The following is a 25,819-nucleotide window of genomic DNA, read 5'->3' as shown; positions in this document are numbered from 1 at the left end:
AAAGTATTAATTTAACTTAGATAATATTTCTGTGATATATTTATAAAAAAATTTTAGTTTTTTAAGTTCTACTGAAACAAACTATAGCTGGTGAAATGCAATAAAATATATTCAACGAATTATTTGTCTTATATTATGCTAATATCTATAAGTCTCACTTTTATTTTTTATAATACAGGGGGCAAAAAAGCATACGTATCACTTGGTTATAAGTGATTTTCGCCGCTTATGTGAATTTGCAACGCCAGAGACATTGAATTGCATGTGTGTGCTACAGGCCTTTTAAATATACTCTTTTCTTGATAAGTACAATGTCGTATAGGTTCGAAAATGCAGCTGATAGAAATCGATTTCAAAACGTGGTTGTGCATGGGAGAAAGTGTATTGAAAAAGTGGGGTGTAAGACCGTGTATAAATACATATACCATTATTAATAATTAGCTCGAATAATCGACAATAAATGGGGAAGAAAGTTTCTTTAAGTGGCGACCCCGTACGAGTAAACGCGAACGACCCCTTCTCACTATATGGAGTGACAACCTCAAATGCAGCGCACATGCAGGAAGTCAGTGGATGCAGGTGGCTCAAGACCGTTTTCTATGGCAGTCTACGGAGAAGGCCTATGTTCAGCAGATGAGGGATAATGGCTGAGATGATGATGATGATGATGATATTATAAATGAATAATCGTAATACATTGTGTTAAATAGTTTTATTCAACTTAATATAAACACAGGCCACTAAACTACAACATGTAATTCCATAGGTACATTACAGTTACCTTACAAATAACTTTTTATACATATAATTATATAAATCCTCAAACATTTGTCAGTTTTGCATGTTCCAAGGTTTAATGGTTACGAATGGTTAACAACACATTTATTTATTTATTATTTAATACAGGACATGTGTACAGGCAGACTTAATGCTAAAAGCATTCTCTCTCAGACAAAGCGCTACGTTTTTTAAAAGGTCATATTGGAACGTCAACCTCAGTAATAATTAAAAATAAAAAAAAGAATATAAAAATTCGATATTTAAACTACAATCTGTGTGTTGATGAGACTGTACAATATATTACTCTTTGTCATCGCGATAACCCTTAACAGGTAGCGGGGAACAAACGGTAAAGCCACGCCCAAACGGCCCAAGGTCAAGGATAAATGAAGCACCGTAAGTGTCAGAATACATTTGTCTTTAAAGGGAGAAATTATTTTATTATTTATTATATTTAGTATTTTTTGTCAGTTTTTTTGTCGTGTAGACATAATAATTTTATTGCTTCAAACACAGACGAATTAATATGATTTTAATTCAAACTCTTAAATTTCATTAAATACCCCATAAATTGTATTAATAAACTCCCATTGGATTGAGCTGTATATGAAAGTAAAAATTTTAAAATTTGGTTATTTTAAATTTCACAAATGCACAAGTAGAGCTAGCATAAATAAATGTTCTCTAATGTAATTTCCATTATATTTAATATTGTATTTATGTGTTGCAGACATTTAATAATATACAATTAATATACTTGTAATAATATCCTTTAATGTATTTTAATCATTATTATTCTATAATAAAATAAATTAATTTTCTTAGAATATGATAAAACAAATACTCTTAAATTTGGTCACTTTGTGTTATGAGAAATAAAAAATATTAAATTATGAGTTTTAATTTTGGTATAAATGTATATATTTTGTAAAGTATATAAATGTACTTAGCTCTTGCAATTAAATATAAACCTAAAATATTATCACCAAAGTCTAACTGCGGTTGTCAACCTGCCTATCAAGCTATTACTGGCAAAACTCCCCTTATGGGGTAAGCAGCAGACAGTTATATGATGTGGTAATAAAAACATTGACACATAATCACAGATCAAATAAACATAAAGGTATTTTATATAATAATATTAAAATAATTATCGGATTATACTGTTTAAAATCTATTCTAGTACAACACAGGTATCTTACCGAATATATCTAAGTATTAGACAAAATTCCATTGATTAATAAAGTAACCGATATTAATTATTAAAATTGACGTTTCCTCAGCCATAAATATTTGACATGAGTACAACAATGGAACGTTGCCTAATTAAAAGCAATTTGTTAATTGAAACATTTTTATAATCTCTAATATTAACTTCTTTAAATATATCTAGTCATAAGCTTTCATTTTGTATTTTAACCTATATAATTAACTGAAAATAGACATGTTTAATTTAAAGCCAAAAATATATCTATTTAAAGAACTAAAACTGCTTTAGAAATTAACTTTAAATCAAGTAGCTGTTCATGGTCTAAGGTTTACACAAAATGACGTTTTGTATATATTCATATTTTTTGCATAAACTTACAAAGTGATTTGTTATATTAATTTGACATCTTACAAATTATACACAAGTTTTTATTTAAAAGCTTATTTTTTTTTATAATAATTTGCAGTAGATACACTTTACAGTGTGGACGAATTACGATACTTCTTTATGTGATAAAGTGAAATTATTTACAATGTTACAGTAAGTATATATATTTACAACTATGTATTTGTAAGCTTACGATATTACGTTACGCTATATTATATATATCATGGTATAGATAGGTATGTATATTTATCAGCGAAGGTAAGTTTTTAGCGTTATTTCGTACTGCCTAAAGTTAGTTACCAAGAGAGATATTGTCTACACAATTGACAATTTATATGTACTAATTATACATTATATAATTATATATCCTATTTGAAAGCTGTGTTACCTATTGTTTGAGTAGAGTATACATTTAATATTACTTAGTTAAAATAACTGTTTGATAAATAAATTTAAGTGTAATTTTCACAATTATTTATGTTGGATATTCATTATTATCTAATAATGAAATCTAAATTAATGACATTAAAATAATGGTTAAAATGGTTAAATTTTAAATGTCAACAAAGGGCATTTAAAATACATAATTTAACTATTGTGGTTAGAGTAATGAAATACAACTGTGGATGATTCACACACATTTGGAGTTGGATATTAAAGGCTCGCAGCGTATTTGTAATATAGTTATCAAAGTTTGTGGTTATGAGTGGATAGGTAGATCAAAATGTATTAATCAAGTTGGAAATATATTACTAAACATTTTATTATATGTTACCAAACATATAGTAAAATAATATCTAGTTAAAAGACTTCAAACATAATACTTCTCTTTTTGAGTTGAAAGCTAAAACAACAAAAGGTAGACGTATACAATGTACTATATTTTTTTTAAATAAATTTTATTATATTGTAGAGTGAAATTTAAGTGGTAATACATAAATCAGAATGATATAATAATTTCACGAAAGTATCTCTTCGTGAAATATTATATATATAAAAATTCTATTTATTTATATAAGTAGTAGTATATATTACACTAACTACATAATATTCTCACAGTAGCAACTGTTTGTTACTATCTTCATGTTCATAATTCTTGTTGTATTTATTTTATTTCAAAATCTTTAAAAATCTTATTTTGTTTAATAAGCCGAGTTCTATGTCTAAGTTTTTATAACACATTTATTTCTCAACATTATATTCTATGTACAATAGACGTCAGTTCAGGAGATGTAGAGTGAAATAGGGTTAAATACTCGAGAAGAATTGTTGTTGTCGTAGTATTTAGATATAACGATGCATATGCAAAATAAAGAAATACTCCATTATTCATCATATACTTTTAACTGTATAATATAACCATCGGTTAAATACTATAGTAGTACTAATACTATAGTTATAATAATACTGTGGTATCTAACCAATATGTGTGATGACATCTAACCTTTAATATATGGGCGGAAGGGATTGTTAATAATAGGGAGGTTAGTCCCCATTGCTATCATTATACCCTTTCAGGTCGACCTCCACGCGGTTCCCCCTGGAAGCCATTATGACTAATTTCTTGTTGAATTCGTCACGATAGGCTAACTCACCTGTCTTTCCATTCTCACCAATTAACCCTCATTGGTGTCCCGCCAGTGTATACTAATAGCACAGACGAGTTACCATTTCATAATCATCCTTTAACCAAAATCCTTTATTATAATGGTTCTCAAAATATTTTCTTTATATAGGAGGTATATTTTAGTTTTATTCTTGCATTAAAATTAAACATTTAAAATAATATAAATGAATTACTACATACATGTCGCGGTTATTCCAATTTTACATCATTAATTTTGACCAACACACCAGCTTGCAAATAGATAAAAACAATATTGTTTCAAATTCAAAATTGCCTTCGCAGCTGATGCACAGATGATGTCAGAGAATACCAAATTTACTGCCCATCTATTATTTCACTGGCGACCAATGTTGTGAGACTGTGTGAAACTTTGTAAAATTACATTGCAAGTCTAGATAATTTGTCTATCACTGTTAGATCTCGAATATTATTTAATATTAAGGATTTATAATCATGCTTATCAATATTGAAAATTTGTTATTTGTTAGCGTCTTAACTAAGCTATAAAATTTTATATATAGATACTATATAGGATGGAAAAGGACATACGTCGTAACCTTAGGTCCTTGTATGTACTAATAGTAGTTTTATTCCGGTCAATAAAAATATCCTGGTCACACAGACGAACTCGCAAACTGTTACCATTACAGTCTGATAAGTCTAAAGCTCCCGTTATTAAAGATTCATAAAGATTAAATTCGGATCTACAGATACCTGATACAAATAAATAAAATGCCTATATCTTTAGTAACACAAGTAATGTAATATATTTGGTAATTAATAAAATTTAAAACAAACCATAAAAGAGTAAAGAAAGGTAGTCACTCGATCTGGCTCGATATATATATATATATATATATATATATATATATATATATATATATATATATATATATATATATATATATATAATAAGGTTATTGTGGACATATACGGCGATTAAAATCTGAGTAGACGAGCTCGGACTTTTTACCATTTTACTGGAAAATATTAGAATTTATCAGTTTGAGCTTTGACAGTATTTATGTAGATATTCATATACGTTTTACTTCTTTTTCATGTTTTAATTTACATCACTGAAGCCTTTTTTCTCTTGTATGTAAATATTATATTCAATTTGTATTGACAGCATTTTATAATCTACAATTTACAGTGAATAATTTCTACATTATTTTATTTAATAATTCGTCAATCTATTTATTATTAGGCGTACATTTAGCCATTTGTCATTTAAACGCATTAAGCTGACTATGATGTTATAATAAATGACATTTTATTAATAAAATATCATTGCATAATGACAAATGGTCACATTATTAAATTGTTATTATTATTATTTCTTGATTAAATAAATACTATTTGACATAAAGTTTTTTCTTTTGTAATTTGTACACATTTTATAATATAAATTATTTAATTCGGTGATAGCATCGCTAAATCTTCAGCACTACGGTATCTTACACTGTGATCTCTCGGCCATTGAGTAGCTGGAAATAAGGAAAATATTAAAAACGTTGCACATGAAATGTTGAATTATATGTAATTAGATTTAACCTTGTATATTCCAGAAAAAAAATCAACATTCATACATTAAAGTGAATATAATAAATAAGTCATACTAAGCTATACTAATTACAACTTATTACTTTAAAGCTTTTTTCAAAAGAACAAGGTTCTGAATCCTTACAAATATTATAAATGTGAAAGTGAGTTGGTGGTTACCTTAGAACGCCTTACCGGCTTAAGCAATCATTACGAAATTTGGTATACATGTATTATATGGGATGAAGAAGGATATAGGCTACTTTTTATCCTGGTCAGTAAACATATCCCGGTCACGTCGATAAACTCTTGTATAAAAGCTAGTGGTCTATATTTTCTTGAATGTATATTATGTAATTACATCGCCAATTCTGAATCGATTTTAATGAAACTATTTGCAATTAATAGAGTTTACTCCTGAGTTGGTCACGTATTAATTTTATCCCAATTGGAACTGATTATTTCTGTATGAAATAATGTCTTACTTGTCATGAAGAAACAAGTACTAAAACTACAAAATAAGTACTAAACAACTACTTATAAACACAGTTTGTGTAAAACTACAATAACGCAGTATAGGCAGAATAAATGCATTACAATATTCTATTTTATTACAAATAGTAATAACTAAAAAAATATAGTATATTTAAATTTATTATATTTGGGCTGTTATTTAAACGGATTCAATCGGATTTAGTTTGGAGATGGTACAGTTGAGGTTGTTAAGCGTATGGATAGAAGGCTCTTAAACTTATTTATTTAAACATCTTCTGAAAAATTTCCCAGACAAATAAAAATTTAAAAGAAGGGAAAAATGTTATTCAATATATTTGAAAATTCTATGAAGTTCTATATGGAGTATTATATGATAAATCTTAAACAATATAATAGAAAATAAAAAAAATTACAAGTATCCTAAAATAATTTTATGTATAATTTTATTATAAAAACTTAAAACCTCCATATTTCATAATTAATACGTAAAATAATTTTTAAAGTGCCATTTTTAATCAACATATCCTAATGCTGAGTATTTTTATGTGTTATTTTCTCATGAGTATATATAACTTTATATAGTTTCCATATTTTGTTACAGAACTGAACAGAAAATTTCTCAGAGCGTTATCGTTAATTTATATATATATATATATATATATATATATATATATATATATATATATATATATATATATATATATATAATTCTTTATAAGGTACAATAAAGAGTCTTTATTCATTCATTTATGTAATACAAACATTTAAATGTAAAAAAAATCTTTAAAATTGACACTTTGACTGGAATAAATAAAACTATTAAGAAGACAAGCTTTTAAATAAATTGAAAAAGACTTTAGTAAAAAGTGTTTAAAATTCAGATTCGGTCTCCTTTTAAATCCCTTAGACAGCAGCCCTAAGTACAATACACGAACTAAGCTCAAACACTACAACACTAAGCTTATTGAAGCGAGAAACGTGCTGTGTTTGTACCTATTTCTTGTGGCATTTCTGTGGTGTCTTTCGTTTGCATGCAATACTTTTTTTCGAGCGTGCTTTTCGAGAATAACGTGCTGAAATAAATCTTAAATTTAATTTCATTGACTATTAATAAACAGTTACTAAAATACTTTCCATACAAGTATAGATTAATAACATTTAGATAGATACCCCTCTAGAAATGCTTCGAGGTAAAAAGCTATACTTTTTAATGGACTGACAAAGTCACTCCATAAGGGTTCTTTTATATAAAGGGGAAATAACAACATGTATCATTCTTCTTCTACAGTACATATAAATTAAAAATAGTATATATTTAAAAAAAATATATTAATCTGACTTTATATAGCATATTACTATTCATGTTTATTCACACATAATAGGAAAATAGTTTTTTATATTGTAGGAATACAAGATGAAGCATCTGGATATATATGATCTATACAAAATATGTTATTCTTTTTTTAATTTTCTTACGAAATAAATATTTTATTTAAGTTTCACCCATATCAAACATAGATATATAAAAATACCCTATACCTATGTTAATGGAGGTACTGTAACATAAATCATGCAATGTAATCATGCTATTTAAATATTCTATTCAATTTAATTATATGCACTAAGTAGTGAATTTACAGGGTACAGAGGAATAACACCAGAGTACTCAGGAATGGCAACGCATGTGGGTATCATGGCAAAACAGTATACTCTGCTATGTCCATGGTACTGCTCATGTCTATAGGTGACGGTTACCACTTTCTATCAGGTGGTCCGTTGCCCATGGAAAGTGGTAACCGTCGCCTGACAAGATTGATTATGATCGACAAGCTGACGAACTTATTTGCCATTCTAAGTTGCTTAAAAAAAAGTTAAAATAAACCAATGTTTTCACATCCACGACTATTCTGGAAATTTAATTAATAACTAATAAAAATTTATAAAGTCAAAAAATATTTCTTAATAATCAGTTCTGAAGTGTATGTATGTAAATAACAATCAAACATATCCATATATGGATACTATATTAAATATACAATTATTAAGTGCACGTGCTTACATTCTTTTAGTTGAAATGTGATACACTAACAATAACTTTCATATGAAAAAGTGCGTTAATAAAGTTACATGCAATAAATTGTTAGTATTCAAAAAATTAATAACGGTCCTTTCAAATAAAGAAGTTTTGGGTTTAGATGGATATCGTGCACAGAGAGAACAAAGGAAAGATACCTATGAAGAGATTCGTAGTACAGTTATATATATATGCGTTTAATATATTATAAAAAAATTACCTGTATAATGCATGTTTCGATACATATCAGGACAATTGCTTGAAACCTAAAACAAAACAAAAAATAGGATAATAACATAGTCTATAAGTGACATAGACAGAATATTTGATCCTTGACTTTACTGAAACAGAATTGTATTTAATTTTTTTTTATAGATATTTCCACAAAACATATCCACTAGTCCTTTAACTAAGATACCTTGTGTTATGAGGAACTAGACAATGTAAATCTGGAAGCGCAGCCTAGAACACCTAGAGTCGAGACAATTCATTTTCTAAATTGATCCGACCGAGAATCGAACACGGGACCTCTTTATGTAAAGCAATATGCCTATCGCTGTACCACTGATCAACATTCGTCTTAATATGATTGACAGCTTAATCAATATTTGAAGCAACGTTAGTCTAGTAAATCATTGGCTACAATAATAGTCCAACTAAACAACCAACAACCAAATACACAAATAGGGCTGTGCCGTAGAATAATTTTCATTTAATTAATTTGAATTTATATTTATAACTATTTTTTCTGTCTTCGTATGCGTGGATTTAGAAAGCTTAAGAAACTATTAATACTAAGTCACTTTTATATATGAAAATTAAAAAGTATTCTATAATAAAATACAATATTTTTGTAAAATACCCTGTGTGTCAAAATAAAACAAGAAAAAAAATCCATGGATATTGGAGATGTAACACCTATGACGTCTCCTACATTTGCATTGTCATCCAGGTTTATAAATTAAGATGATGCCTCTATACCGAGAAATTTCATGTTCTTATATAAACAATATTTTAAAGAACAATGTTGTGGCGACCCTAGACAGCCGTGTTCTCTAGAGATCGTGCCCGAAACCACAGTGCACCCGTATCAAATTAATTAACACAGACGACAGCAAACGTAAATTATATTTTACGCCTCGACTCGAACAAGCCTCGTCTTAGGGCGGATTTGTTGACAATTTATCGTCCACAGTCTGATGCACTTATAGTGTTAGGTTTGGTAATAATTATCCTTATCTACAATGTATTGTAGAAACCAAATAGCAATTACTGTTTTATTATGATTTTGTTCTCATGAACAAATTGTATTTACCACGCCGTAGCCTATGGATTGCGAAAAACAGATAAAAAATTTTAATTTGATAAGTTTTTACTCCATTGTTAATCACATAATAATTTTGTTACATTTACGCAACAAACTATATGTTATAGTTAAATTCCTATAGTATATGTCATTATAATAAATTCCAATTTTTCTAATAAACAATTGATATTTTTGTAACAACCCTTTGATATTGTAATCATTTAATTACATATTACTATTTATTATAAAAATGGAGGTGGCAATGGAGTGGATGGTAAAATATGGAGGAGTAATTACCTAATATGGTGCATACCTGTGAAACTCATATTTGAGCAAATAAACTATTATTTAATTAAAAAAAAACATATTGATCGATATATTATATTAAAAGGTTTTTGTAAATCTTATCATTTAACGGTACTTTAGTGTAAAACTATTCACAAACAAATAAACACATTATGTAAATTTTAAAATTAGATTTTGAAATATTATTCGACTTACGAGTATATTTACAACTTACCTTCAAGAGAATGGTACCTACAACTATACGCATTAAAATAACACAATAGAAAACATGTCCAAAGTTTGTTTACTACTCGTTTATTGTAACATTCAAGTTGCAGTTGCCTTTGATAACGCTTAATATAGTTTTTATTGTGTTTCCGTCTGTTGTACGCTAAGTTTAGTCATTACACTGTTCTCGCGTTATCTGTTATTTATTAAGGTCTGTTAATATTTATGTTTTATGTTATTCCCTTCTTTAAATGGTATATTTTTATAATTGGCTGTGTAGTTCCGACATAGAATAGGCCACCCCTTTCTCTCCAATGGGTGTCGTAAGAGGCGACTAAGAGAATTTTATGATAGAGGGATAGGCAGCAGCGACCCTCTTAAAATATCTCTAAAAGCCTAACTGCGGTTGCCTACTCGCCTGCCAAGCTTGGCAACTATTGGTAAAACTCATGGGGAAGGGTATGTTCAGCAGTGGACAGTTATCGGCTGAAATGAATAAATGTTATAATTAATGCAGCGATGAAATAAATATACATGAATTTAAATAAGATATTATTTAAAAAAAGAACTAATTTATAATCATAATTTATAATTTTATAATCACCAGAACTTTTGATTTAGGGTGATTATGAGGATTATTAATGATCCCACGCTCATAAAAGAAATCAAACTTTCGATAAAGTTAGACTAAAAGAATAAGGGCTATGCTGCGCCAGAACCAATATCTGATCTAGTTCTAATTATATATTTTAATCTTAATTATTCTTAATTATATTATTTTTATAACTTATTATAAAAATACATGTTAAAATTGTTATTGATATATTTGTTTTCTTTTTTTTTTATTGTTAAGTTTATGTATGTGTATGTGTGTATGTGTTTGAGTTTGTGTGTGTGTGTGTGTGTGTGTGTGTGTGTGTGTGTGTGTGTGTGTGTGTGTATACGCACATATTTGTGTGTGTGTGTGTGTGTGTGTATATGTATATACCATTATATATATTTTTATGTTCATCAATATCATATATAATATCAATAATCAGCTGCTCTCGATTATTTGGTTTAGTTTATTGTGGAAACTTTACTGATTTATGTTATGGTTGTGTATACTATTTTATATGTTTTAGATATTGGATGTTTCCCTTTCAAAGTAAAATAAAATAAAAAAATAAAATAAAACTTATGTTAATTTTTTAACATAACTATTTATAACGGAAAATTTCATGTTTGTCGTTTATTTGTGAGTTAGAGCCCGCAGTGCGAGGCGAGACGCTGTGACGCAAAGCGCCAAACGTCCCTTGAAGGAGACTTCCAAGTGAAGTAAAGTCGATTGCTTGGGTACCTCTGTCCCATTCGTGTTTCAACAATGAAGCAGTTGTGTTTGCATGGCTGTGTTTCGGTTTGAAAGGTAGGATATGGGGTGAATTTACTGGGTACAGAGGAATAACACCTGAGTCCTCAGGAATGGCAACGCATGGGGGGTATCATGGGCGAAACAGTATACTCTGTTATGTCCATGATACTGCTCATGTCTATAGGCGACGGTTCCACTTTCCATCAGGTGGGCCGTCAGCTTGTTTGCCATTTTAAGTTGTATCAAAAAAAAAGTAAAAACAATTGTCGGACTCAACAAATGTAGTAAGTTTATAAAATTTTCCGTTATAGGTATATACGAGTATATCTAGAAAACTTAGTTATAAAACTAGAAAAAAAGAATATAGAAAAAAAAGAAAAGAGAAAAAAATACCCGAGAGCGCTGAACAAGACTTATGAAATTGAATAAGGTTGTTCGAGAATAAAAGAACATAGAATACAGAATAAAAGCTAGAATAAAATATAAAACTAACTTGGTTAATATTGAAAGAACGTAGAACAAGACAAAATATCTTAAAGTTCTAATATATTTTTGTTTCTGTTTAGTGTGATTTTAATCAGTTAGTATGAATCAATAAAGTTCAATGGGTGAGAGTAATAACATGTCATAGAATAGGTAAAAAATATTACCTGAACTCCTTGCTTGTTAAAGTTGATGTTCGTTCTAACCGTACGGTGATGTAGAGGCTGCACTGGTCTTGCGTTATTGCCTAACGGCGCTTTTGGGGTCAGCTGGGACCCTTGCATTAGCCTCCGTAATTGATACATCTGACATATAAAAATTGAAACTTTATTGTATACATTGAGGCCTTAAAAATATTTATAATATTTGAGACATTAAAAATGTTTTTTTCGATTATTTTGTTTGAATTGTTTAGATTGCCTTTTAAACCGACTTCAAAAAGAAAGAAGTTCCCAATTTAGTCGTATTTTTTTATGTTTATTACCTCATAACTCCGTTAGTTGTAAACCGATCGGAATTCTTTTTTAATTTGAAAGAATGTATTTACAGATTGTTCTCATAGAAATTTTATCAAAATCTGTTCAGTAGTTTAGTTTTTAAATCAAAACAACTAGTTTTGCCACAATTGAAGTTGGTTTTTTTTAATTATATCTTATTTTGTTTGAGATTAAGAATTTTTGTTTGAAAATACAGTACTTTTGACATATCGTAGCTATTACTGTTAAGTGTTCCCATTTACACTATGGAAAGTTATGAGGTATACGGATTCGAGTCCTGGAAGAAGGTAAACTTTTTCATCAATTTTAAGAACAGCAATACACCAATATAGTATATAGTATAGTATAAAGATGGCAACTATAAAACGGAAAAAGTTTATTGATTCGAAAATAAGATGATTCAAATTCTTCGATGGTTCTTACAAATTTATGCTCTATAAAAAAATCTCCTATATATAATAAAAAGTAAAAAAAGTGTTTAATCTCATACATTTTTAATGAATGAGATGATTTATTTTTTGTTTTATTACCTCTTGTTTAGAAATATAAATGGGCTTGTTAAAGATGATCCAGACAGCTGTCTCCCAACAGCCAGGATGTGTAGTGGACCCTTCATAGGTGAGGTACTGTTGAGTGTTGGGCAGAAGTGAACTCAGAGGTAGATGCTTGATCGGGTACGAATTGCCTGATTGACAAACAGATTGCATGTCATGTATGAGTACATATAAGAATTTTCCACTGAGGTAGACAGAAACAAGAGAATGATAAATATTCTTATTGTAATTGAGTTAATTTTTCCCTATATCTCTATTTGTTCATATAAATTTTCGAGTTACAATTTTAACTTGGCCGTTTTTTAGCATGTCACCTATTTTGGCCAATGTAAGCCCCTTTATTATAACATTATTATATGTTATATCAAATGTTATATTATGCCTATATACATATATATATATATATATAAGTCGCATTAATTGCATATAAAAAGATTTGGAACTTACCTCTATAAGTAACTTTAGGAAATGCATTAGTTATAATTCTTAACTCCTTATTCGTGGGTTCACCGATCTGAAAATAATAATTTACCATTAAATTTAAGCTGGAAAATACTTGCAATTTATTATGACCCATAGGCCATAAAATAATATAAATATAATAATAATAAAAAAAAAACACAATTACCCAAAATATTGTTGAAAATAATAAGCTCAGTTGGATGAATAATAAAAATGTATGTATTATGTGAAGTTTAGAAGAGAATAGCAAACTGTCATAAATTATTATATTGTTATATTTTTGTATTTAATATTTTGATTATAGAACATTAATAAAAACGACTATAGAGTTTTTACAACATATCCTCCCGTAATCAAAATATATATATAACAAAAATATTACTTAACAAAAATACTAGTACAAAAATAACAAGATAAAAGGTTACCCAATGCCCATATTCGTCATACATCGTAAATGCTTAACATGACCTAAAGGTTTTGTCAAAACATCCGCTGGTAGTGAATCAGTGGGCATATACCTTAATTCTATAATTTTGTCATTTACTTTTTCTCTAATAAAATGAAACTTTACGTCTATATGTTTAGTTCTATTGTGATGGACTGGATTCAACGCAAGTTTCTGGGCACTCTGACTATCAGAAAAAATGACAACATTTAGAGTTTTACCTGTTATTTCTGCCACAAAACGTTTTAAGAAACAACCTTCCTTAGCAGCTGCTGATAGCGCCATGTATTCGGATTCCGCAGAGGACAATGCGACTGTAGGCTGTTTTCTTGATTCCCAAGAAATAGGGCCTTTTGCAAGTTCGAAGTAAAATCCTGTATATGAGCGACGACTAACAGGACAGTTTGCGAAGTCAGCATCTGAGTAACCACGCAGTATAGAGGAGTCTTCATTCTTTCTGTACGAAATACCAACATGCTTAGTTGCACTTAAATATCGAAGACATCGCTTAGCAGCATTCCAATGTGATTGATCATTGTTAGAGTTAAATTGGCTTAAGTAACTCACTGCGTAAGCTATATCAGGCCTTGTATTTACTGCCAAATACATAAGGCAGCCAATTAATGCCTGATTAGGTTCCAGTTTCTTTTGAGCAAGGGGTGTTGAAACCGATTTACAGTTTTCCATTTCAAACCTTTTTAACAAACTTTCAATATACGTACTTTGACATATTTTAATAATATTCTCTCGGCAAGATATATTTATGCCTATGAAATAATTAATAATACCAAGATCTTTAAGTGAAAAATAATTTTCCAACTCACATTTGAAGTTGTCAAATGTTACTTCATTTTTATACATAATTAAAAGATCATCAACATATATGGCTATAACCAAGGAGTCTGTATTCGAAATATTTTTAGTAAACACGCAAGGTTCTGATGGTGTTTGAGTGAATCCAATAGTTGACAAAGTTTGTTTTAACTTTATATTCCAAGCTCTCGGAGCTTGTTTCAAACCATATAAGGCCTTTTTCAATAAGCATACCTTATTTTCATCTTCCTTTCTCTGGACAAACCCTTCTGGCTGATCCATATAGACTTCTTCTTCCAAATCACCATATAAAAAGGCAGTATCTACATCCATATGACGTATTTTGTATCCTTCCTGTACTGCTAGTGCTAACAGCGTTCGCAACGATGAGGAGCGTACAACGGGAGAAAAAGTCGCATAATAGTCTACACCTTCTATTTGTGTAAAACCTTTAGCTACTAAACGAGCTTTATATTTGACTATATTTCCTTCAGCATCTCTTTTCAATTTGTAAACCCACTTAGATGGAATACAAGATTTAAAGCTTGGTTTTTCCACCAATACCCAAGTTTTCCTCTTTAATAAAGCATCATACTCATTATTCATCGCAGTGATCCAGTAATTTTTATCATCTCTTGTAATTGCGTCACGATAAGTCAAAGGATCACCGCACAGCGGATCATCGCTTAGAGTATTATAAGAAAAATAGTTTGGAGGTTTACGTATTCTTTCAGGGTACCTTCTTTCAGATCTATCATCATTGGAGTTACTTGAAGTACCCGATGACGGAGATGAAGAATTAATTATATTACCTGAATGCACAGTCTCTATTTCTTGATTGCATACCTCTTCAGTACTGAGTGAATTGTCATCTTGTTCCTCAATTGCTATATCACCACCTCCGCCAATTGAAGGAGAAGATAATGAAGCTTCTTCTGAGGATGAGGTCTTTGAAAATAAGTAACTTGTATCACAGTTTACATCGTCTGCCTTTTCAATTGTTAGTCCTGTAAATTTATCTTCAAAAAAAGTTACATCTCTTGATTTTACTAACTTTCTAGGTGTTTTTGCACTTCGGAAGTAGTAACTTCTAGGATCATCTGAATATCCTATAAAGATATGCTCAGTTGCTTTCATATCTAGCTTAGTTCTTTGGCAAGAAGGAACATGAACTAAAGCTCTGCATCCGAAGACTTTAAGATGAGATAAGTTAGGTTTAGATCCGTACCACATCTCAAAAGGAGTTTTCTTATTAAGAGCACGATGTGGCGACCTATTTTTCAAATAAACACTAGTCGCTACAGCATCTTGCCAATAAGCTTTCGCAAGTGAACAATGAGACAACATGCAACGGGCTTTCTCCATAATGCTACGATTGCATCGTTCACTCACTCCATTTTGCTGAGGGCTATAGGGCATCGTAGTTTGGTGCTTGATACCATTTGAAGCCAAATAATCAGCAAATTCATTGTTGACGTACTCAGATCCATTATCAGATCGCACTATTTTTATTTTTGAGCCAGTTTCACGTTCAACAAGAGATTGAAAAATAGAGAACTTTGATTTGACTTCTGTCTTAGAAGACATAAAATAAATAAATATAAACCTGGTAAAATCATCTATAAAAGTAATAAAGTATTTATTACCTTGAAAAGAGGTTGTTGGTAATGGTCCACATAAATCTGTGTGAATTAATTCTAGAACTGACGTAGCTTTCTTACTTTTCAACCGTTTAAAAGGTTTTCTTGCTTGCTTACCCTCCACGCAGGGTATGCATGGTTCCTTGTCAACCTTCTTGTACTCCACTCCAACTGCTAGACCTTTTTTAAGTAGATCCATACCTATGCGACAGAGATGTCCTAATCTCTTATGCCAAATTTTAAAATTTGAGAGTTCAGAGTGCACATTATAGGCTGAAACATTTTGTGGCAAGTTAATAGAACAATCTAAATTATACATTCCACCACTAAAAGAACCGTGCAAAATAGGGTTATTAGCAAAAGATACATCACAAGATTTATAAAAGTTACAACCATTTTTATCAAAAACAACAGAAAAATCTTTTTCAACAACTTTCTTTACGGAAAGTAAATTACATTTTAAACTAGGAACATAAATAACATTATTTATTTTTGATACTACAGAGTTGGTATTAATTGATACCTCACCAATACCCATAGCTGGCAATTTTTGTCCGTTTGCTACAGTTATACTTCCACTATCTATAGAACGATAATTTTTTAGCCATTCACCGTGTGAAGTCATATGTCCCGATGCTCCAGAGTCGATTATCCATTTATCGGAGTTCTGGTTATTTAGGGATGACATAGCCACTTCAGACAAGCAATCTGTTGTATCTTCTACGTTTTGTTCAATTTTCGACATATTTACCTTTTTTACCTTTTTAATAGGGCAATTAGGGCTCTTATGTCCAGGTTTTCTACATTTAAAACATATAATAGGTTTCTTCGTCTTCGCTTTTAATTGTGAAGTACGAAACGCTGCAACATCATCATTCTGAGCCATCTTTGACATTTCACTCAATAACTTCGTCTTAACCATTTCTGATGTTACTTCGAGGTTTGAATGTTCTAGAGCCATTACCAGTGGATCATAACGAGATGTTAGTCCACCTAATAAAATCGCAGCAAGAGAGCTATCTTCGATTTTTTTGCCAATATCTGCCAAATTCTGGGCAGTTGTCATGACTGCATTAATGTACGACTCAATATCGGTAAAATCTGATAGGGAGTACCTGTACAGCTGTCGCTCCAATGACAACTTCCGACCAAGACTTTGGTCTTCATATGCCTTTTGTAATGCATACCATGCCTCTTTCGCTGACGTTGCTGTCCTCACATGCGTCATTGCCGCACCATCCACAGAAAGACAAATTTTGGATAATGCTTTCTGGTCATTACGTGCTTTTACATGGGAAGGTGTATCGTCAGACGATTCATAACCACCTATTGTATTCCACAACTCTTCGTGCACCAACAGCATTCTCATTTTGAATTTCCATGCTGTATAATCTTCACGTTTCACCAACATTTTTATACAATTCGAATTCATCCCAGCCATTATGAATTAGTAGAATTTCTTTTAAATAAATTCCTTACTTCGTGCTGATAACGAATGTTGAAAATAATAAGCTCAGTTGGATGAATAATAAAAATGTATGTATTATGTGAAGTTTAGAAGAGAATAGTAAACTGTCATAAATTATTATATTGTTATATTTTTGTATTTAATATTTTGATTATAGAACATTAATAAAAACGACTATAGAGTTTTTACAACAAATATTTTTAACAGATTGAGATGGATCTTGATAGATAGATAGATAGATAGATAGATAGAAATAATCTTTAATAAAATACGCTTCCTTACAAGCTCTTTTAAATCGTCACTTTTTTACTGTCCTGTCACTGGGTTCGAAATGTTATTCTTTCAGTCGTTATGATGAAAGAATCTGCAAGAAACTCAGCTGTGATTCTTTTTAAATAATTTTACATAAATTATTTTATACTAGATAGCCACTTATCGTGCCATTGTACCTATCTTAAATTTATTGTAAAATATCTTGTAAAATATACAACGGTAAACTTTCCAGACAGGACAACACGTTGTTAAATTATAGCAATCTATTGATATCATAATACTGGAAATAACGTCACAATATTCTCCATTTATAATAATAATAATCTTTATTATAATAGGCTATAATGGCCTAATTTGTTAGTAACATAATCTTAGTATAATGTTAGTACATCTTAGAATAAATAAATAAAAGAAACAATAAATAAATTTGGTCACCGTTGAAGCATCCCATTTGAGATACGACAGCAGTGACCAATGTAAGGGCAGTATAACCTACTTGCAATCATATTCAGGATGCTGTTGGTAGTGCTCCGCACCCTATGCACCAGTGACGCGCATATTTTACGCATTGTGGCATAAAAGCAATCTATGCGGGCTTCTGCAAAATTTGTGATGCACTACAATATCGTGGTAACCCCAACAGTACCTTGAATGCCTTATTATATTGAATACGAAGGTCGCTACAGGATTTCTGAAGAGGGTATTCATCTGCTAACTCCCTCTGGCTAGACTGTTCTGTACAGCGTTTTATTTCTAGTCTTTTTTCACGTGTAGTACGAGCCCAAACTACCTTTGCAACGTTATAGAGATAATAAAAAAATAGAGATTACTCCATCATCATACTTCTAGAACTTCAGCATTTACGCTATAATTCCTTCCATTCAAATTTGTTAACTACAGTTTTACAGAGAATGGATGTACATTCTTTGTATACTTAGGTTTCAACCCTTTAATATTTTGTTAAACATAAAAATTGGTCTTTAAGGTCTCGTGTTCTAATAATGTATTTCAAATTGTATTGCGTGACCATCTTCGTCGACAATGGTGGACAGTTTACTGTGTGTAAATGAGGTTCCGGGTTCGATTCCCTGTCGAGTCAATTAAGGAAGCGAACATGAATTAGTTTGAGTCTAGGTGTTTTGTGTTGTGCTTATAGGTGTTCGTTGCCCAGTTGCTCATAATCAGGGTATCCTAGTTGGAGGTCCAGGTGGTGGTGAGGCACTTATTATTCTTACTTTATATTTAAGAGTTTCCTCTTGTCGATGCAGCTAATCAGGCATTCTCTTCCAGCCAACTCTACTCCAGGTCATATCTTTGATCTCTCTATACCACATGACATCTTATTATTATATTATTTTTAAAAAAAGCAGATACGTAAAATACTTACTTGGACCATAAGTGAGATCCCGACAACGCCTTGTGACTTGTGTTGCGCCTCAGACATGTTGTGATAAAGTTCCTTGTTGAACCCATATAACTGGATCTGTAAACAAGAGTGTTTTATACAATAACTATACCCTTGTTATGTACCGTAACCTTCGTCTACAACGAAGGCGACTTAGAAACTTTAAATACCTGGAGGCCTATATAAATTGCAATCGATTTCAATTAATCTTATACCAAATTTATACAGACTAAACCGTGAGTCTCAGATGCAGAAAACACCCAACTGGCTTCGAGCCCTTTTTCTCAATTGTCTTGGATCATAGATCAATGAAATTTTTTTTTATGCTACTTAGAATGGCAAACAAGCTGACGGCCCACGTGATGGAAAGTGGTAACCGTCGCCTATAGACACAAGCAGTAATATGGATATAATGATACCCCCCATGCGATGCCATTTCTGAGGGCTCAGGTGTTATTCCTCTGTACCCTGTAAATTCACTGCCCTTCAAACCGAAACACAGCCATGTAAACACAACTGCTTCACAGTAGAAACACGAATGGGACAGGATAAGTTTGTAGATATTTAAAAATAATAACATTGTAATTAACTGTACTCATTTTTTAAATTCGGGAATATTTGACTAGTTTCGGACTCAATAGGAACCTTATTCATGAGCGCAGTTCTGTATCTTCTACAAGACTTTTATATATGTATATCAATTATTTAAAAAGTGAGTAAAGCCGACAGATTGTTAGTAATGGGAACGTAAAGGCCTATTGCTAACAATACACCCTGTCAGGTCGACCTCCACGCGATTTCCCCTGGAAACCATAATGATTAATTCTTGTTGAATCTTGACTAATTGTTGCTTTAATTTTTATCATCTCTCACTGGTGCCCCGCCAGCATATACCGATAGCGCAGGTAGGGTTACCATTCCATGCTCATTTATTACGACTCACTATATTTACTAGTTAGTTATTCAACAATAATAATTTTGTTTCAATTAAAAAATTACATAATATTAATAAAACAATATTACTAGTACAAAATGTACTACGATTAATTCAATCAAACAAGACATTAATTCAGCCAATTAACGAAGTAGCATTAAATTTCGATAACCACTTTCTATTGATCAATACACCTAACTGTGAACTAGGAGCGTTTGTGGACCGCAACCGGCAATCACTTGATTATTATCGAACTTGAGCTATATGGTCGCTGGCGTTAAGTTTTAAAAGCATGAATTCAATTTTATTTAATATACTTGTTTTATATTTACATTTGGACAATGACGCAAAAGGAAAGAAAGATGCTTGAGGTATTCGAAATGTGAACATGGAGGAGAATAGAAAGGATAAGCTGGACAGAAAAAGTAACGAATTAGGAAGTCTTGAATGAGAAAAAAACATTAATAAAAACAATAGAGAATAGAAGAGGCAAAATGCTGGACCACATTATACGACATCACGATTTTTTAAAAAGCATAGTAGAAGAAAAATAGACGGCAATAAGTAACTGATTGCTTAACCCAAAGAAAAAAACAGGTCAAATATTACGATTTTTAGCATTTCTTACTAACACGGTAACGGTTTTGCATACGCGGTGACGGATTTCTCCTTCAAGTTTAAATTTTCAAAAATCTTAACAGATGCTTATGGTATAAAATATATCTATGTTCCAAATTTTAGTTTTCTTGACTTATTAGTTTTGACTGCGTATTGATAGTCAGTCATGACAAATAAATTTATAAGTATAGAAGATAGTTATACTGTATATAAATCAAGTATCTACTGTATGATGTTTTGATATACAATTGATTGTCCTCTCAATTTGATAATTTCTTTTGTCCATTTTATTTTGTATTGTTTTTTTTTAATTAGTTTTTATTTTGTTTAATAATCACTACTAATGTAGTGTTGATAAATTTACACTAACATAAACATGTCAATATGTCTGTGTGTATTATAAAGACAAAAGGCAAGTCAAGCGTATACACAGACAAATTAAACAATTAATTACCTAAATTGCTTTATTTAATTAAAAGACATTTCACTGTGCAAATATTTGCGGAGGTTGCTTTCAAAACGTTTGTTTTAAACAAACTTGAGCGGGGTTGAAAAGTTTGTCCTCGGGGGCACTGAGTCTTCGATAATGATATCAAAGTTTTAGGTGTTAATTTGTAATGAAGTTTTCATTGTGATCGTTTGGAAAGTTGCATTGATTCCATTGCGATTTCACACTGTGAAAAGTTGTGCCTTGTATTTTTTTTCATTTTTTATGTATGATATTACTTTAATGTATAATTTTGTAGAGAAGATATCGGTGCTCTTTATAACCGTGTGGTCCCGGCATAGAATATAAAAAAAATGAAATGAGCTGACTAAAGTTTTTATGTTCATTTGTTGTTTCTTCTGTTAAAAGTAATGTTGCAGATTTATCCTTCTCATAAACCCGTTTTAGCTATTGAAGTGTTTTGTCTCTTTCTTTGGTGCTAAATTCCTAATTTGAAAGAAAGTGACAAAACAGTGTAATAGTTAAAACAGGTTTGTAGAAGGGTTCAGTTTTCACGAATAAGGCGGTTAGTTCTCAAACTTCAGTCTACATTAATTAAAACTACAGGTAGATCAAAAGATGGCATTCTCATTTAAATTAATTCAATCATCGTGGAGTATCGGAATTTATCGGTAAATCGTAGACGGCTGCGGTGAGTGGTTTGGAATGTTAGACCATAGTTGCCGGTGGACGGTCAAGAATCGCATAGTTTGCATTACTTTGAGTGCAATCGTCTAGTTTAAGTTGAGTCGGTATATTTAACTACTTGTTACACGTGGCGAGGCAGGTATAGCTATGTCCAGTGTAAGTTATCTCCTCAGTTTGTTTTTTAATATGTCAAGCTCTATATCAGTTTTTTCTTATTATGTCAGATATAGTCTGACCAAAGATTTCTTAAAAAAATAATTGATAATTTTTTATTCTATGGAACGTGTGTTGTAATATTATAAAAATATTTTTAAGTCCATGAACAATTAAATAAAAAGTTTAGACTCGACCCAAAATGTGAACTTTTGATGATTCAAAGAAAATTATAAGACAAAAAATTCTTCGTAATTGATTTACGTTTATATTTTATTATACACTTCGAGTTAGATTTTTGGTCACCGGAATTTTAATTTGTTATTTTTTTTTTTTAATGAATAATTGGAAAACGTTCGCTACTTTTTGAATATACCTACCTCTCCAGGAAACGTGTGGTGGTCGATTTGATGCTCTGAGCCCCGATTGTCTTCCATCCCATAATGAAAGTATATTTCTTCGAATTGATATCTGTAGGAGAGAGGTCCTCCGCTTATGTTAACTTGATGTTTGGAGTCCTTCTCCACTCTGAAGACCAAGGACTGTCCAGTGTTTTGAAGTACCCCGCTGACCTTAAAAAATAGTGTCACTTAGTCATCATCTAATTTTTTTAATTTGAATCTTGCCCGGCTTGGCGCACGGGCAGATACAATTTTCAAAAATAATATAAGGCCTATATTATCGATGCTAATGTAATTTTCTGTAGGTGAAAGAATTTTTAAAATAGGTTGAGTAGTTTTTAAATTTTTTTCATTGTACAAACAATGACATCTTTCTTCTTTATAAAATATTACAGATATATTACAGATTAGTATAGATTTTAGGAACTGATACTTGTAAATTGATCTAATTATCATCGAACGAAAATTATAAATGTTGAAGATTTGAAATGTCCTATATGCTTAGGTTATATAGATATATTTCGTGGTATAAAAATATAGATAAGGCTTTGAGAGTCAAAAACGTGTCAACGTTTAGTAAACTCACATTTAGCAGGCATTTTTTTAAATTGAAGACAAAATGCGCCATTTTTTCAATGTGGCAAGTAATTACATAAAAAATTTCCTAAACTAAATCAATTTAAATTATGATTTTTCAATTGGGAACTATATCTTCTGATATAGTTCTGTTATAGTTATAATATACACATTTTCGTATTAGTTACAAATTAATATACATGTATTAATTTTGCATAATTATTATTTTTCAATTTAACCTTATAATTTGTTATGGTACAAAGTATATGGATACTAAATAGTAAACGTGTCTTTTTTTTATGCAACTTAGAATGGTAAACAAGCTGACGGCCCACCTGATAGAAAGTGGTAACCGTCGCCTATAGACATGAGCTGTACCATGGACATAATGAAGTGTACTTTTTCGTCTTTGATACCCCCTATGTGTTGCCATTCCTAAGGACTCAAGTGTTATAGCTGTGTACCTTGTAAATTTATTGCTATCTATCGTATGTCTATTCACGAAATATAGATAAAAAAACTTGACCTGGTTTTAGTGAATCATTTGTATGGAAGCACTTTATGTAAATCAATTGATGCCTTGTTATGGTTATTTATAAACGCGTCTATTTATTAACGAATAATTCAATCAATCAATTTATAAGTTCATATATATTTATTAAATTGTACGATATCTAAAATTAAATGGTCATTAAAAAACCCGTACATGATTGACTAAAACTACACGTTTGTCATTGATAAATAAACCAAATGGACTTTATAGAACATTAACAGTTACTCTTATCCTAATATCCTTATAAGGTAAAGTCCCCAGACACCGATATTAGAATAATATAACATCTAAGCCTCATGAATTCATCAATTTGCCAACAATTATAACAGAAATGTGGTTAGTCCCAGAAAATTAATTTAATTCAGTTTATTGGTCAAAGATATAAATATTGCGCTTCAATAGACAAATCATCTCGGTATTGTGTTTATTGTTACCGTGTTATAACTAGCTCCGCCCGCGGCATTTACGTATTAATTAAAACTATAATTTTGTAAAAAACAACAAGAATTCGATTTTAATGTAACATTTCATGGTAGGCCCTCAGATTTTAAAGATATTTCTTATTTGACCGATATATAGATATTGTAACTAAAATATTATATACATATATAAGATATTGTTTTTTATTATACATTCCTAATGGTAAGTCTATCTCTATAAATAAATAAAACTAGTGACCCCATTATTAATTTACCAGAGGGAGACTTTGTACAAAAGTCGATTACTTAGGTACCTCTGTCCCATTCATGTTTCAACCGTAAAGCAGTTGTGTTTGCATGGCTGTGTTTCGGTTTGAAGGGTGGGATATGGCATGAATTTACTGGGTATGGAGAAATAATAACACCTGAGTCCTCAGGAATGGTAACGCATGGGGGTATCATGGGCGAAACAGTGTACTCTGTTATGTCCATGGTACTGCTCATGTCTATAGGCGACAGTTACCACTTTCCATCAGGTGGACCGTCAGTGTGTTTGCCATTCTAAGTTGAATAAAAAAAAATATTAGATTAGATATTTGTATAATTAAATTAATTAAGTCTTCATCTAGTGTATTTAATACAACTTGGTATATATTTAAAGATTGCTCTCAGCAATAAGACCGCCTTCCTGTACTTATACAATTGTATCGTTATGTTTGTAAATTGTCTTGTTTATTTCCTATATTGTATAATGCAAATAAAGTATACTCATTCATTCATTCATTCATTTATTAATATTATACATGTGAAAGTGAGTTTGTTAGTTTATTATCTCATAACACTTTTAACAACTCTACGAGTTACTATTAAATTTCTTATACATTTAATATAAGGGATGGAAAAGTATCTAAGCTACGTTTTATCCCGGTTAGTGTATCTGAACATGCTATCCCGTAAAAGCTAGTAATAAATATTTTTATGATATTTTTAACACGATATTAATCTATTCCTTCACTGTATTAAAATTAACCAAATTGGATATGGAGTGAGAAATTCTTCACCATCAAGCTAGGTGTATTGTTTTGTATCGTTATTGGGGTCGAATCACCACGTAACTAGTGGTTTCGTGGTGGGGGCGATCCTATCAATCAATGGGTCGCGCCTTGATTAAAGCCTGAAAACTTAGTACGCTTTGAACAGATATGACATATTGCTTGTTGACACGCAAGCCCAGTACGTCCAAGATGTTTGGTCACTAGAAATGGACAATTATTTTATAATACTATAGTGGCAAACAAGTATACGGCCAGTCTGATGTTAAAAAGAGTTACCATAGCCTATGGGCGCCTGTAACACCAAGGATATAACGCGCGCGTTGCTGACCCTTAAGAAACTTTGAGTTTTCAAATACGGCCCTTTAGAAAACTCCATGTTGTAGCCTCTAGGGGAAGTCTCGGCAGGAAGATCATTCCACAATCTATGTGTTCGCAGGAGGAAGCTGCTCTAAAAACGCATAGTGCGTGATTATTCTGGTTCTAAAGTGTAAGGATGCATTGCCGATGGCGTAAAGTGCGATGGTGAGAAGTAGCTGTAATTATTGAATATATTTGTTACCAGAGGGAGACTTTAAACCATAAGTTGTCTAATTGGGTACTACTGCTCGTGTTTCAGCAGTCAAGCATCGGTCATCGTAACAACATATGTC

General features: G+C 30.9%; 1 protein-coding gene across 2 annotated transcripts in view; it reads right to left on the bottom strand.

The window, feature by feature from the left end:
- Positions 1 to 4,921: 4,921 nt before the first annotated feature.
- The window catches only part of LOC113512112 (carbonic anhydrase-related protein 10), an 85,957-nt gene continuing 65,059 nt past the window's right edge, over positions 4,922 to 25,819 (bottom strand). The window contains exons 5-12 of one of the 2 annotated variants that reach the window (XM_026895893.3): positions 22,546 to 22,737; positions 19,308 to 19,403; positions 13,267 to 13,333; positions 12,796 to 12,950; positions 11,936 to 12,073; positions 8,336 to 8,381; positions 7,035 to 7,114; positions 5,417 to 5,491 (exon numbers count right to left, since the gene is read on the bottom strand). In XM_026895893.3, the coding sequence (XP_026751694.1) occupies positions 7,035 to 7,114; positions 8,336 to 8,381; positions 11,936 to 12,073; positions 12,796 to 12,950; positions 13,267 to 13,333; positions 19,308 to 19,403; positions 22,546 to 22,737 (774 nt within the window). In that variant the 3' untranslated portion in view covers positions 5,417 to 5,491. Of the gene's footprint in view, positions 5,492 to 7,034; positions 7,115 to 8,335; positions 8,382 to 11,935; positions 12,074 to 12,795; positions 12,951 to 13,266; positions 13,334 to 19,307; positions 19,404 to 22,545; positions 22,738 to 25,819 lie in introns of both variants that reach the window. The other variant, XM_031909179.2, reaches the window with a different exon arrangement.

This window comes from Galleria mellonella, unplaced genomic scaffold (assembly GCF_026898425.1).
Source record: "Galleria mellonella isolate WM207_F2 unplaced genomic scaffold, CSIRO_AGI_GalMel_v1 utg184, whole genome shotgun sequence".
Taxonomy (NCBI): Eukaryota; Metazoa; Arthropoda; class Insecta; order Lepidoptera; family Pyralidae; genus Galleria; species Galleria mellonella.
The sequence above is the reverse complement of the archived record's forward strand: the minus strand, read 5'-3'. Positions and strand labels throughout refer to the sequence as shown.